Source organism: Dromaius novaehollandiae, chromosome 23 (assembly GCF_036370855.1).
Source record: "Dromaius novaehollandiae isolate bDroNov1 chromosome 23, bDroNov1.hap1, whole genome shotgun sequence".
Classification (NCBI taxonomy): Eukaryota; Metazoa; Chordata; class Aves; order Casuariiformes; family Dromaiidae; genus Dromaius; species Dromaius novaehollandiae.
The window spans coordinates 8,863,933-8,878,615 of record NC_088120.1 but is presented as its reverse complement, the minus strand read 5'-3'; the positions used below and the strand labels follow the sequence as shown (position 1 = coordinate 8,878,615).

The following is a 14,683-nucleotide window of genomic DNA, read 5'->3' as shown; positions in this document are numbered from 1 at the left end:
TTGCACGGCACAGCGTGGCACGGCACAGCACGGCATTGCATGCCCTCGTGGGGGCTGCACGGCCCAGCGTGGCCCAGCGCTGCACGGCACAGTGTGGCATGGCCCAGCACACCGCCCGCACTGAGAAAGCAGGAGTGGACCAGGCCTCCCCCGTGGGACGAAGGGGCTTGGGCCGTCGGGGCGATGTTTTGGGGAGCAAACAGCTGCATTCGCCAGGGAGGGGGCACAGTGCGTGCGCTGGGGCCCCCCCGCAGCCCTGGTGCATCCCGGCAGCGCGCAGCCCTTACCTCCCCGCGCTCTGCTGAGCGGCGACCGGCTCCTGCGCTTCGGGAGCCACAGCCAGGCCGGGAGAGTCGCCCGCCTCCATGGGAAACCTCCGGGCCTGGGGGGTCTCCTGGGAGCTCATGTCGGCGCCCGGACCTGCGCGAGCGGAGGGGAGCGGGGGCGTGAGGGCGGGGGCGCAGCCCACCCGGCCGCTGGCTGCCAGGCGCTGGCCGGGCCCGGGGCACGCGGTGGCGGTGGCAGTGGCGGGGCCAGGCGCTCTGTGACCCGCCGCGCACCCCCGCATCACAATGCGCTGCTGGGAGCCCCCCGCTCCCCGGGGAAATTCGGAGCGGAGCCAGACACAGCGAGGCGGGAGTGGGGGGATGATGCTGGCGATGCGGCCGAGGAGCTTCCCCACCTGCTCCCACTCCCCCCCTCTGCTGCCTCCCCAAATCCTGCCCCGGGGGAGGATCAGAGCGGCAGGGCTGGGCCGTGGGGGGGGAAGAGCCAGCGGAAGGACAGGGAGGGCTCGGGGGGGCCCCCAGCCCCGCGCCCCCCCACCTGCTCACGACACCCGCCAGGAACCCGTCCCGGCACAGCCCATCACCGCTGCCACCGCCCGTTTCGGGCCCGGTTCACGCGGCGTCACCTGCATCACAATAGGGCACCCGCGTCTCAAAATGTCCCCGGTGCCCCCTTGCCCGGGGCCTTTGTCCGGGCCGGGGGGGCCGCGGCGGCCGCCGGGCGCGGGCAGCCTCTCGCCGGGCCGCTGCAGGATGCCCTGAGCGGACGGACGGGCCCCGTCTGCGAGCGGAGATGGAGGAGGTTTTGCTCGCCAATGGCTACCAGCTGGGCAGGACCATTGGGGAGGGAACCTACTCCAAAGTGAAGGAGGCTTTTTCCAAAAAGCACCAGAAGAAAGTGGCTGTTAAGATTATCGATAAGAGGGAAGGCCCAGACGGTAAGAGGAGACCCTGGAGAGGCCTCGGGGCTGCGGCTTGGTCCCTCCTTGGAGGCTTCTCATTCTTGGCCGAAAACTAGTTTCCCAAACTTTCCTCCTACAAGTGGACGGGGAGGGTCTCGGGGGGCACCAGCCACCCCTGAGCTCCAGAGGGTGGGAGAGCTCCTGTTTCCCTGCCGGAAACCGCAGCCCAGGGGCTCAGGCCGTGCTTCCCCCATCCCTGCAGGAGCAGCCCTGCCGGGATGCTCAGTGCAAGGCCATACGGAGCAGGGACCCGTGACAGGACCTTCCCGCGCTCCGTGGCCGAGTCCGGGAGGGGTGGCAGGAGCCAACGGCTTGGGGACGGAGGGCCGCCCCGGCCCCGCAGCGCGAGCAAACCCCCGTCTCTCGCCGCAGAGTTTATTCAGCGGTTCCTGCCCCGGGAGCTGCAGATCGTCAAGCGCCTGGACCACAAGAACATCATCCGCGTGTACGAGATGCTGGAGTCCGCCCAGGGGAAGATCTACCTGGTGATGGAGCTGGCGGAGGACGGGGACATCTTCGACCGCGTGCTGCACGAAGGGCCCCTGCCCGAGCACCGCGCCAGGGCCCTCTTCCAGCAGCTGGTGGAGGCCATCCGCTACTGCCACGGCTGCGGCGTGGCACACCGCGACCTCAAGTGCGAGAACGCCTTGCTGCAGGGCTTCACCCTGAAGCTGACGGACTTCGGCTTCGCCAAGCTGCTGCCCAGGACCCGCAAGGAGCTGAGCCAGACCTTCTGCGGCAGCACGGCCTACGCGGCGCCCGAGGTGCTGCAGGGCGTCCCCCACGACAGCCGCAAGGGCGATGTCTGGAGCACGGGCGTCATCCTCTACGTGATGCTGAGCGCCAGCCTGCCCTTCGACGACACCGACATCCCCAAGATGCTGGGCCAGCAGCAGAAAGGCGTCTCCCTGCCGAGGCACCTGGGCGTCTCCGAGGAGTGCCAGGACCTCCTGAAAAGCCTCCTGGAGCCAGACATGATCCTGAGGCCTTCCATTGAGGAAGTCAGCTGGCACCCGTGGCTGACTAGCCCCTGAGAAGGGCTCGTCACGCTGTCCCAAAATAAAGGGGACAGATTGCTTCTAAAACGCTGATACATTTCGATGTCAGTGTTTCCCATCCACACGTCCCCATGGGGGGACAGAGCCAAGGAGATGATGGGTCCAGCCCCTTCTCACTCAAAGCCCTTGGTCTTCAGGGGTTGAGGAGAACAAGGCGTGCTTTATGTGAGCTTTAAGGAGCTTGAGCAGTGTTTGCCCACCTTCCCAGTCATCCCAAGCACTGGCATGTCCCACAGGGCTGGTGGATCCGCAGCAACGCATCCCCAGCCACGAGCACAGCAGGGAATCTGCACACCAGCCCTTCTCCTGCCCATCTAGCCACCGTGGAGAAGGTGCAGCCAAGGCACTAAGCCAAAGGACAGTCCAGCATGTCCCATCCCTCTCTCCCAGCATCCTCCCAACCAAGCGCACATCCCTCGGGGAGAGGTGGGAGGGAAGGGAAAAATGAAAAGTAGCCTAAGAGATGCAGACCCTCTGGGTGCAGTCCCCCACCCCACCGGCGGACGAAATGAGGACACCCAACGCAGGCAGCGACTCTGTAGAATTCCTTTAATTGCTGTTAACTGCAAGTCTGTAAAAGGTTTGGAGAAAGTCGTCATTACAAAACTACCAGCTGTTAGAATTGTTTCTGGTTTTCACCCCAGCTAGAAAAGGCTCAGGGAGATGCAGAATAGTTCAGAACAGAGAATATTGCACAGACAACCAAACGGTTAATTTGACTAAAGAAAAAAAATGACACAGACGAGCACTGCACCCTCGGCAGCTCCGCTGCAGGCCCAGGGGTGCAGCCAGGACTCACCTTCACACCCCACAGCAACACAGCCCAGCAGCGCCCACGCAGCCCTTCAATAGAAACAGCCCCACCAGCATCAGGGCACCAACCTACAAGTTTCCCGCTGTAGCTAAACTTGGCTCCTGCCTCTGTACAGCGAGAATGCAGCTGCCTCCTTGGGCTGTGTCAGAGCCCAGGACAGGGCAAGGCGGCAGCACAGCTCGGAGATGCTGCTGGGCCCCTTGGACATGAAGAAGCAGGAGCTGCGCTGCAGCAATCCCGGGCCCTTGGGACTTTTGCAGTACCAACAAGCTCTCGTGTTTGGGCCTGAAGTCACCATTAACAACCACCAAGCCGTGCAGGCAGCTGCATTTAAGAACCTCCCCAAAGAAAAAAAAACTCTCCCAAGTACCCCTAAGCTAAGGCTATCCAGAAATGGAAGAAAACCCCTAACTCCAAATAAGCAGCTCTCAAAGAGGCAGAATGACAAAGGTAGCATGGATAAAATCAATGCCTGAAAGGCCAGACACAGGGGTGCGGGCTCTGTCCCTTTCGGATGACTGTAGATTAGCAACATCCATCAAGGAGCATTTTATGACATTAGAAGGGAACTGCTCTGGGGATAGAGGCCGTGGGTCCCAAGGGAGCATTGCAAGCAGTGGCAGCGTGGTTTAAGTGAAGGACACCAGGTGTGCACAGCAAGGCTGGTAACCCTGGCAGCCACGTGAAGCCTGGTGCAGCTGGGACATGAGGGAGGGTCAGACCAATTAACACAGTCTCAGCCAGCAGGTACCAGCCACACTTGCCCCCCCTGCCCTGGGAAGAGAGGGGATCAGCTGAGCCTTGCAGCCAGGGCAGAGGCTGACATGGTCAGTGGGCTGCAGTGGGCACCACAACGGAGAGGTTCTGCTCCCAGGGTGACCCAGATCACTGCCAGCCAGAGTGCTCAGGTAACAGCAAGCCACAAGCACTTTGCTTGGAGAATTTAACTAAAGTACTCAAAACCCAGCAGAGGAAAGTAGTGCAGCTGGGATGGCTGCAGAGGGGAAAGCGTCAGCCCTTGGCTCTTAGAGAAGCTGCTGCTCTTGCAGCAGGAAACAGGAGTTTCCATTAGAAAAAGCTTCCAAGACAAAAAGCCAGGCCAGGCAGAAGCTCAGGAGCTGGCAGAGAGTTTGGCTCCTTCCAGTAGGGCCCAGCTTTGGGCCAAAGCCACGAGCCAGCTGCCTTTCCTCGCGGTGCTGAGTGCTAGAGCAGGAGCTACTTCAGCTGCAGCATCTCCAGCCCCCGGCCAGTCCCCGTTCAGGGGCTTTCTCCAGGGACGGCTTGGCAGCGCAGAGCAGCAAGCGAGCGGGAGCAGCTTGCCTCGAAGAGCCTTTGAACTGCCGCACGGTAGGTTACGCACACACACAAGCAGACAATCAGCCAACTGGCAGTCTGGGGGCACCAAGCGATCCTGCCAGGTGTCTCAGTGCCCCGCTCACCCTAGGGACCCCTCGCTGCACCACACCTGCCTCCACCCAGTCAGGGGCAGTCAGTTCTGGCCTTGCCAAGTCTCTAGGACCTACGGACAGGATGGGCTCCCTAGCAGCTAAGTGTACAAGTGAACTCCTGCTTCCTCCTCCTCCAGCTCTGAACAGGTCATTTGAGTTGCCCACAGGATTTAGCAGGGATGAAACTCTTCCAGCCTGGAACTGCAATCCCCAGCACAGTTACACACAAAGGAATAGCCGGTCCGTGATTTAATTCACATTCGATGGTGGAAATGAGCCTGTGACACACGCTGGAAGCAGTCGCTTTATTCCCAGTCTTCCCACTCTTCATCTTCCAGCTGCAAACAAGAGAAACATCCCTCAGTTTCTTTAACTTACCAGCCATCTGTCAGTAAAGATCCCCCAGCCCAGGACACCTGAGTCGGTGCAAAGCCTGACATATCCACACACATCCATGCCCTCACAACAGGGAATTGCTTGCCACGTCCCTCCCCTTGGGGAACTTACACATTCACTTCCCTTTAAGCACACTCAAAAAGCCATTCTCTCCTTCTCTAGCTAATACCCCCATGACTTCCATGACAAGATCCCAAGCTAAATTTGTCTTCCTCAAAAAGGAACCATGCCTCTGAGAAATTCAGTGCTGCAGACTGGATGCTGCAGGTAGCCAGGGACCTACTTCCAAGCCAGCAGCAGCCACGTCTCCCTGAAACATGCTGCACAGCCTTGGGTCCTGCACAAGGGCTGGAAGCAGAGCTCAAGCCAAGGGATTTGCCCTCTCTCCCCACCCAATCCTAAGCCCGGGGAAGCCCTCAGCAACGCAGAGCTCTCAGTATCACCCCAGGGAGCTGCTGAAATGCTGATGCTTTCTGGGAGGGACTTCCTAGCCTATGTAAGCCAGCACCTCCCCTGCACTCACCTCCCCACATACTTCCACCTTCGAGAGCGCCAGCTGCACCTCCTCTTCAGTCATGTCCAAATCAAAGTCCTTTTCCCAGTCCTCACTGATATCAGTGCTGGAGCCTGTAACCACAAACATCAGGACTGAGCCTAGCAGGCTTCTTCTGGGAGGACCCAGAGCTGTGCACGCTCTCCAGACACTCTGGCCAAAGCTGCTGGGCAGCTGCACAACTGTCCGAGCAGGCTTATAAAGCCCATACAGTCACAAGGCTTGGATCTAACACAGCCTGACCCAGGACAAAGTCTACCCAGTTCCCAGTAACATGCTGTCAGCTTGCTAACAGAGATGGGATGGGCTGAGCGGGACTTCTATCACGGCAATGACCGTTTCGTTTAGTACAGAACAAGTGGGAGAGGCGAATGCCAGAGCATGTTCTCCTCCAGCCCCAGAGAACTAGGTTGTGTCACGCTTCAGTCACAGAGAAATTACAACAGATGAGGAATGGCAAGAGTGACCTAGATAAGGGAACTGAAACAAATCCCAACAGGAATCACAACCTCACAGGGCAGAGGAGCAGCAGGGACACCCCAAGAGGTGATATGAAGAGGGGAGAAGACACTTTTCCCACACACAGACCTCAGCCTGCCCCCCTAGTATCCAGCAAGCCAGGGACGAAAAGCACTGCCTACTCAGTTCAGCAAGGAGACTTCATTTCTTCCTTATCTAATTTGATTCTGCTCAGCATGAAAATAGATCCAGTGCATGATACTGAGCCACTTTCCCCAAGCTTGGGTTATTTCCAGCTGCTTTATAATCCTACAATTAGCATAACCATTGCACTAGAAGATGTACAGCAGGCCCTGCTGAAGGCAGCATCGCCTGCAACAAAAGCTTTGTAAACAGCATCGGCCAGAGCTGTAACTCTTCCTCCTTCTCAGAGCCAGGCAACATCACCGAGGAGTCTTGCCCTCCACTCTCCCAAGGAACAGCAGACACTGACAATCTGCCATGATCAACCTGACCCTGCCCAACAGCATAAGGATGTGTTTCCACTTTAGTTCAGCTATTGGGCAGTGTTTGGACCACAGCTCAAAGCCCAGAAAAGGCTGCACCCAGGCTTCCTTTCTGACTCTAGCCCCTAGCCCCTTCCCCAAGAGTTGCCATTCCCAGCGGAGGGTTTCCAGGCACAGGGCTGGTCCCCGCGTACGCACCTTTCTTGCCGTTGTTGGAGGGCGTGGATTTCCCACTATCAGAATTCAGCTCGAAGACTCGTAAATCCGTTGGTCCTTCCTCTTTCAGAGTCTCTGTCCTGCCCTGGGCTTTGCTCTCCACCTCCTTGGGCTCTGTGGCAGCTGGCTGCTCTGAGGATGCTGGCGGCTCCGAGGCAGCGGCAGAAGGATGGCCAGGCTCCGCAGGCTTCGGCGGGGAGCCCTGCTCTTCCGAGGTGGCCTCCAGCAGCCTCTGGGAGAGGTCCCGGGCCCCAGCTGGTTGTGCTCCAGTCTGTAGCTGCGCGGCAGGCACAGAGGCAGGGTTTGCAATCTGAGTCACAAGGGAGACGCTCTCACTGCTCTCAGAAGGGCTCCCCTCTGCTGGGGCCGACTCGGAAGGGGGGACAGCCCAGCTTTCCTCTGGGGGTCCCTTGAGGGGGGTGGGGTGGCTTCCCTCCGGGGCTGCAGGGGCAGATTCCTTCTCTGCTGCTTCTGGAAATTTCACATTTGCACAAGGCAGGGGTGACATTCCCAAAAACTCCTCTGTAGGAAGGCAGAAGAGAAGCAAGAGATGTTTCAGCAAGTGTCATAAGCTGGGAGCAGCAACAGCACCACAGCCTGGCAGTCCCCAACACTGGGCTTGGAACCACCGCAGGCCTCTTCTAACCAGGCTCAACCAGCCTCTTCTGCCCAGCCCTCCAGGGAGGCCTCCCACATCACCCCACCCTTCTTCCCCCTCCCACCACCCTCCCCAGGGGGCTGCAGGGCTAACTCCCCCCGAGGCTACAGCGCTGGGCGTCTCGGTGTTCAGTCACTGGTGCCGTGCAGAGCAGATCCAGTCGGAGCAGTGCTGGGGGATCAGCTTCCTCCATGCTCTAGCCAAGCAAAGAGCAGCTGAGAGCAACCACGAGCAGCTGGAGCAGCTGGTGGCCCAACTACGAGTGCAGCGGCAGCTGACAGTGAGGCAGGAATGGCTGTGGCCAGGCTGGGAGCCAAATTTGTGGGAGTGAGAAGGAGCCGCTGCCCTCTCAGCTCAGAGCTGCTGGGGTCCGCGTGAGCCCTCCCCATAGATCCTTCGCCATCCAACCCACCTTCATCCTCCTCCCAGCCTGGCTCCTCTCGGTGCATGCTCTGCTCCACCCTCTGCTTCAGAGCTTCCCTCCGGACCTCATCCTGCAGGGAAGCCAGAGTCAGCAGCCAGTCACAGCCCCAGTCCTTTCCTCCCCAAGGCAGTCCAGCGTCAGCGACAACAAACACACGGAAAAGGCAGCCCAGAGCCCTGCTTTTCAGGGGAAGGCACCTTCCTCTCTCTCTTTGGTCTGCATTAGAGCGCTCCTCGGCCCACTGAAGAAAGCACCCTCCTCCTGACCTACCTGCTCCAGGCGATGCACTTTATAGAAGTAGCGCTGCCAGAATTCAGAATGAGAAACAGCCACGGGGACCTGGGAACAAGGCAGAAAATGCAATGAGTCACTTTAAAGTGACAGCTGCAGTTGCCACCTTGCTCCTCTCTCCTGAGACTTGCAGTTACCCTGTAACCTACACAGGTCACCTGCACTCTTAGGGGCTCAGTCCCATGCTGAATTGGGACTGAGCATCAGGTACACACCTGCAGGTGCTCGGGTAGACACCAGAGAGCTGCAGAAAAACATGTCTGTTTACTGCACAAGCACAGTCCTGCCGAAAGCTCCAGGGCCCAAGCAGCTTCGGGCTTCCCTGTGTCACACCCAGCTCCCAGTCAGTCAGAACTTGCCCACGACAGGTGCCTCACCATCTTGCTGTAGAGCGCGCGGATGGAAGGGCTGGTCGCCAGCAGCTCTGAGATCTCCCCTTTCTTCTCCTCTAGGTTAAACTGAGAGAGCCAGGCCTCAAGGAGCTCAGCAGGGCCTGTAAAGGACAAGCACAGATAGCAAAATCCTTGGCACAAATACAGCAGGAAAAGCTTCATGGGAAAGATACTACAGACCAGCCCAGCTGGGGTGAACAAGGAGCAAACCACCTTTCAGAGGCCTCACGCTGCAGACAGCAGCTGGGATGGCATTCCCAAGCTGGATGCGTCAAAGCAGAGCAACCAGGGGAGCAGGCAACAGCCCAAGTTCACAGCTCTTTAAAAGCCAGGGGCAGTCAAGGCATATGGGGGTGCACACATGCCCACCCATCCCTCCCCCACACGCTGGGCACTCTCCCCTTCCCTGGGGAAAGGGAGCATTTCTGCAGCTCAGCGAACACCTTGCTGCTGCAAGGACTGCACGGGGCACCCTGAAGCCCCAGGAGAGGCTCAGCAGACAGCACCTGAAGGTCACACGCTAAGCGACGGGCACCAGAATCGCACTGGAAGGGCTGAGGGGGAGACATGGGTCCCTGAGCCCATCCTACATCCTGGGTCCTCCACCAGCAAGAGGCCAGACAGCACCAGCTGTGGAGGTGGTTTAAACAGACCCAGCAAACTCAAAGCACGGGTTAGTCCTCAAGGGCAACAGACAGATCTGCTTGCTATCGCTGGTGACCCAGGCTGCAGCCAAACCAGCAGAACCAGGCGATTCGGGACAGCCCACGGACACCCACACAAACACCAGCTTTGCTCGGCAGCCCTGCCCAGCCCCACGCGTACCGTCGGGTTCGTTGCAGTAGGTGGCTGGGTCTGACTGAAGACTGTAGAGACGAGCCTGGAGGAAAACACAGGAGGGAAGAGCTGTCGGCAGAGGAGCAGCAGCTAAGCCCCGAAATGACAGGGCTCAGGACTCCACACCCCAGGTGGAAGCTTCAGAAGGGGACACTCACCTTAGCACTGTCATAGGGCTCCGTGGTACCCGTGGGTGTTGCCATCAGCGTTATGACATCGCAGTCAATGGTCTTATCTGGCGAAGGAGCAAACGTGTCCGAGATGACACCCAGGAAGTCGGAGAGCCCTTTCCTCACCTTTTCAGTTGCACCTGAGGAACCTTCTGTCTTCTTGAAGAGAAAAAGCAACATAGCATAAGTAACAGCGCCTGAAGCAACAGGACAAATCTCAAAGAGTCTTTCCTGGCTAGGGTCCTTCACAGAAGAAGGATTTTTCACCCCTCAAATACACGCTAGTGAGACAATTGCGTGGCCAGGGCTGGGCTATGAGAACCGTGCGGTAGCAGGAACCAGCCTCAGGTGGTGGCAGGCAGGTGGTGGCAATAAGCTGGCAGGAAACCAGGCCTGGGTTGTGAGATGGGAAAGACACAGCCAGGTTTGGGGGTTGGACAGTCACAACAGCTGCACAGGACAATGCTGACGGCCTGTACAGAAATGCGATGTCACATTACAGCGACACTGCCAGTAACCTGTCTACATGGCACAGGGGGAGAAGGGAGAGAGAGGAAACCCTTCTCCACTTGTCCCCAAAGGCTCCTCCCCACAACACAGCAAGATCGCACAGGGCTTGGTACAGAATTGGCACTGGGGAGAAAGTCTGAAATCTGAAGCCCAAGTTTATATCTTGGGTTTTGTTTAGAAAGGATTGTGTCCTTAGAGGCAGAACCCGTCTGCCTGCTGCAGGCACACCTTGTTTACCCCCAGTTCTGCTTTCCGCAGCAATCCCAGCTCCCTCACTCCTATACTCACTGCCAGCTTGTCCTTGACCACGCTGGCCGTGGCGGCGATAGTGCAGGCTGTATCGTGCTGCACGACTTGGGTGAACTCGGCCAGGTCCCGCTTCATGAATTCCAAAGCTTCTGTCGACTGTAAGGAGGAGAAAGGCAGATTACGTGATCCGTGGAGTCTCCGACAAACTCATTAGTGCCCTACGAGCACGCGATAACGTTACGAGTATTAGTGCGTCAGAGCCTTTAACGCAACTGAGGTTCACACACAACACGTGCAAGGGGTGAGACCATAACAGCAACAATAACAGTGGAAGACAGCTACTCCCAAACCACATTAGTGGGGTTTTTAAGCTAAGGATGGGGAAAAAACAAGTTAGGAAAAGCAGTGTTCTAAGTCTTACATATATAACTAGTATAAGCAATGTGTCACAGGCAGGAAGTTACACACCAGAAAGCAATGCTATGAGCACTCATCCTCGCGGTTCAGACGGAGATTTTCGCATCACGGGCAGAGCCCCCCAGGGCACCGAGCCCCCCGGAGCGAAGCAGCCGGCCCCTCCACGCTGGGGCCGGTAACAAGCAGGGGCCGCGGCGCAGGGGCGCGGGGCAGAGGGCTGCTGCGACCAGGCTCCCTGAGCTGGGGATCGCAGGCGCCCCGGGGGGGGCAGCAGGCCCCAGGGCCGGCGCTAGCTCGGCATCTAAGGCGGCTGCGGCCCGGGGGAGAGGCGTTGGCGGAGCCCGTGGCACGGGGGGTTGGGAGGGACGCCCGCTCACCCGCCGCCCCGGGGCCGCCACCGGCCTCCTACCTTCTCCTTGACGGCCTGGTAGCTCTGCTGCAGCCAGCTCCGCCACCAGCCCGCGTCCTCCCTGCGGGACACGCGCGTCAGGGGGGCCCGGCTCGGGGCTCAGACCCCTTCCGGCACCCGCCGCCCTCCGGGCCCGGTCCGGTCCGGTCCCCGCCACCGCGGCCCGCTCTGCCGACCCAGCCCGCTTCTCACCGCCCCCAGCTCCCGGGTCGCGCCCCCCCCTGCACCGAGACCCCATCGCCACCGCCCCCCGCCGCGGCGCTGCTCTCACCCCTCCGCCATCTTGGCCACCTGACGTCACCACTATTTACCGACCCCTCACCCCGCAGGCCCCGCCCCCGGGGCGGGCCGCCGCCGCGCATCCCCGCTGCGCCGGCGGGAGGCGGCCCTCGCGGCCGACGTCACTTCCGCCTTCCGGGAGGGCCGGCGGCGGTACGGCGGCCGCGGGGGGGGCAGGGGGCCGGCGGCCGGCGGTGTGTGGCGGTCGGGGAAGGTGAGGGCCGGGCCGGGCCTGGCAAGGCCGTGGGGCTGCCCCCGGCTCGGGGCCGCGGGTGCTGCGCTGCGGTCGGGGCCGGGGGCTTCAGCGCCCTGGGAGCCGCGGCAGGGCCGGGCCGGGCCGGGGTCTTGCGGCTCCCTGGTTCGTGAGGCCGCGCCGCGGGCCGCCCCGGGTGGAGGCGTCGCGGGTTTGTTGGCGGGGCGGGGCGAGGGCAGGGCCGCGGCCCCCGGCACGGCTTCCCGTGCTCTCTCGGGCTGCCCCCTCCCCCCCCCCCCCACACCCCTTCGGGAAGTTTGCGGCTCGGCGGTTTGGCTTTCAGGGGAGGCTGGCGCAGGGGACGCGCCGGGGTCCCCCGCCCTCCGCGGGCTGCTTGTGTAACGGCTTCCTCTCGCTGATTCTCGGCAGCAACCGGAGGCGGCGGCGGGAGCGATGGAGATGCAGTCGTACTACACCAAGCTTTTGGGAGAGCTCAATGAGCAGCGGAAGAGGGACTTCTTCTGTGACTGCAGTATCATCGTGGAGGGGAGGATCTTCAAAGCACACAAAAACATTTTATTTGCAAACAGTGGCTATTTCAGAGCCTTGCTGATTCACTACATCCAGGACAGCGGACGACACAGCACCGCTTCTTTGGACATTGTAACGTCCGAGGCCTTCTCCATCATCCTAGATTTCCTTTATTCAGGGAAGCTAGATCTCTGTGGGGAAAATGTTATTGAGGTCATGTCTGCAGCTAGCTATTTGCAGATGACTGATGTGGTCAACTTCTGCAAAACGTATATAAGGTCGTCATTAGATATTTGCAGGAAAATAGAGAGAGAAGCTGCTTTCTATCAGGCTGATAGCGGGAGTGCTAGTTCTGCGAGAGAGGGCACCTCTTACGGTTCAAAGAGCCAGTGCTCTGCCTCTGTCTCTTCCCTGCAGGAGAAGGAAAGGATTTCAGATTGTCAGCGAGATCCTCCCTGTGGTGAATGCAGCAGCTGCCATCCCTTGGAGCTCGTGGTGAGAGACCCCGTGAGCAGCGACTCTCCAGATGACGTTAATTCCTCGCTGCCCAAGGGGGTAGAACCCAAAGTAGAGTTTGACCCCGATGGAGTAGAGGTAGAAGTGGGGGAACGGCTGCAGCAGTACCCGACTCCGTTGTCCCTTGAGCAGATGGAAGAGGGGCTGCACGGTGGGCAGGCGATGGACCTGGCCTGCAATAACTATCACATGAAACAGTTCCTAGAGGCCCTGCTGCGCAACAGCACAGCTCAGAGAAAGGACGATGTGGTTCACCACTTTGTTCGGGGCTTTGAGGGTAGGCCAGAGGATGCAGGGGTAGCCATGAGTTCCATGATGGACATTCACAGCGACTGGTATGGTGAGGATACAGGTGAGAGGACTCCTGAGGGTGTAGCGCGTCTGTGTAATTGATGAGGAAACTGCTTAGCTGTGCAACTCCCTTTGTTAATTGAACAGTTACTCTCACTCTTGTTCAGGAATATATTGCTGAATTTTGTGCCATAGCAAAATAAACTATTGTTGTGGACTTCAAAGAAAGCTGTACTCATTTATTCAGTGCAGCATTTGGAAGGTAAGTATTTCTGATAGTTTTTACAATCTTTTTGAAGCAGATCCTGGAGCTTAATGTTGGTGACCCTGCTTTAATAAACCATCTCATCTGGGACCTTGTTGGAATGGCAGCTGGATGTTAAAAGACAATCTTCATCTCATGACTTCAGTGGTATAAAGAGCAATCAGAAAAACAAGCTGGGCTGCCCTGAGGGGGATGTACTGTAGAAACCGACACGCCAGAGGTAGCTATTTCCGCTGGAGCTCCTGTCAGCTAATCAGTTGCTGGGTGATAGCCTGTTTGCCGATACTTGCTTTGAACTTCAAAAAGGCAGAAGTCAGTTTTATTCAATACTAAGTGGTACCTAGAATGTCTTTAATGCCTAAATGTCTAAAGCACTGAAAGCTTAGAGGCAGACTCCTTTTTTGGCTGCTGGTTGTCTGGGCTTCTGCTGTTTTCACTAGCCCGGTGTCCATTGGATTGTCTTAGCACTGGCAGGGATGTTGCATAGCAGCAATGTCAGGGACCTGCAGAAGTTCGTGTCCGTATGCGTCTCCTGAAACGGACACTGAGGATTTGGGCGTTTTATCTGCTTACAGTAATGCTGGAGCACCACTTACCTTGTGCAAACTGTCTCATGAGGGAGGGAGGCTGCTCTGGCGTACGCTGCAAGTGTTACAGGCTTTCAGGATATAACAAGTTAAATAGAGGTGTGGGCAGCACAAAGGAAATCTTTCATAGACCTAGACAGCAAGCTTACTTTCATGCCATTTCCAGCTCAAGCAAGCATGTGTGATCTTAAAGCCAATAAAAGCAATATATCCTCTCACTGTTTTAAAATAACAAATCTGATAAAGTCACTAATCCAGTCTCAAAGCTTCACCAAGAGACTGAAGTTATCAGAACAGAGTGCTGTCACCAGATCATGTCTACACCTTTTAAGTGTTGTGGTAAGGCAGGGGCATCTAACAGACAAACTGTACTTAACTATTTTCCTCTTAAAATCTTCAGATGGTTAGCGTAGCATTGAAACGTTTCTAAAATTTGATAGAGAATATGAGGTGTTAGGACAACATATTAGAAATGTTAAAGCTAGGAGTGCTTTAAATAGGAAACAAACCCCTTCCATTCAGTTAGTGTTTCTCTGCTAAAAATGAACATCATAAGCATACAGTAGAATGGGAATATCTCTTCACTGCTTTTAGCGCTCCTGGTATCTGCAGTGTTTTCACAAGAAACAACCATGAAGGCAGGTCCTGATAAACAAAAGAATGACTCTCTCATACACTCAAGCTTTTTGAATGCAAGACAGATGAGGTAAATACCATTTAACTTTAAGCATCCAGATCTGTTCTAGACATCCTGGTCTTCTTCCTAGCTGGTGGAGGGAAACAGGCACCTCTAGAGTGGCACTTCTCATCCTGAGGCAGACTCTGGAAACCTTGTAGAGCTCTAGAATTGGGCCAGTTGAATTTCTCCTGAAGGCTGCATGTCGATACTTAACACTCACTTTTCTTGAGACTGAGATGGACAAAGTTTAATTCAAAGAATGCTCTAAAGCTCCATCTTCTTTGGT

The 14,683-nt window shown here is 57.6% G+C and overlaps 3 protein-coding genes across 4 annotated transcripts in view; 2 read left to right on the top strand and 1 right to left on the bottom strand.

Moving 5' to 3' along the window:
• Positions 1–810: 810 nt before the first annotated feature.
• Positions 811–2,283, top strand: TSSK3 (testis specific serine kinase 3). Its single transcript, XM_026098237.2, has 2 exons — positions 811–1,225; positions 1,622–2,283. Exons 1-2 carry the CDS (start codon positions 1,081–1,083, stop codon positions 2,281–2,283), a joined length of 807 nt encoding a protein of 268 aa, XP_025954022.2. The 5' UTR covers positions 811–1,080.
• Positions 2,284–2,839: 556 nt separating this feature from the next.
• BSDC1 (BSD domain containing 1) lies at positions 2,840–11,393 on the bottom strand. The gene is made up of 11 exons (XM_026098258.2): positions 11,328–11,393; positions 11,057–11,117; positions 10,270–10,386; positions 9,460–9,630; positions 9,290–9,344; positions 8,450–8,565; positions 8,052–8,120; positions 7,770–7,851; positions 6,682–7,221; positions 5,489–5,592; positions 2,840–4,907 (listed from the first exon to the last, which is right to left on the bottom strand). Exons 1-11 carry the CDS (start codon positions 11,336–11,338, stop codon positions 4,875–4,877), a joined length of 1,359 nt encoding a protein of 452 aa, XP_025954043.1. The 5' UTR covers positions 11,339–11,393; the 3' UTR covers positions 2,840–4,874.
• The window catches only part of ZBTB8B (zinc finger and BTB domain containing 8B), a 9,648-nt gene continuing 6,352 nt past the window's right edge, over positions 11,388–14,683 (top strand). Inside the window, exons 1-2 of one of the 2 annotated variants that reach the window (XM_064525164.1) lie at positions 11,388–11,488; positions 11,958–12,927. In XM_064525164.1, coding sequence (XP_064381234.1) covers positions 11,982–12,927 — 946 coding nt within the window. In that variant the 5' untranslated portion in view covers positions 11,388–11,488; positions 11,958–11,981. Of the gene's footprint in view, positions 11,550–11,957; positions 12,928–14,683 lie in introns of both variants that reach the window. The other variant, XM_064525165.1, reaches the window with a different exon arrangement.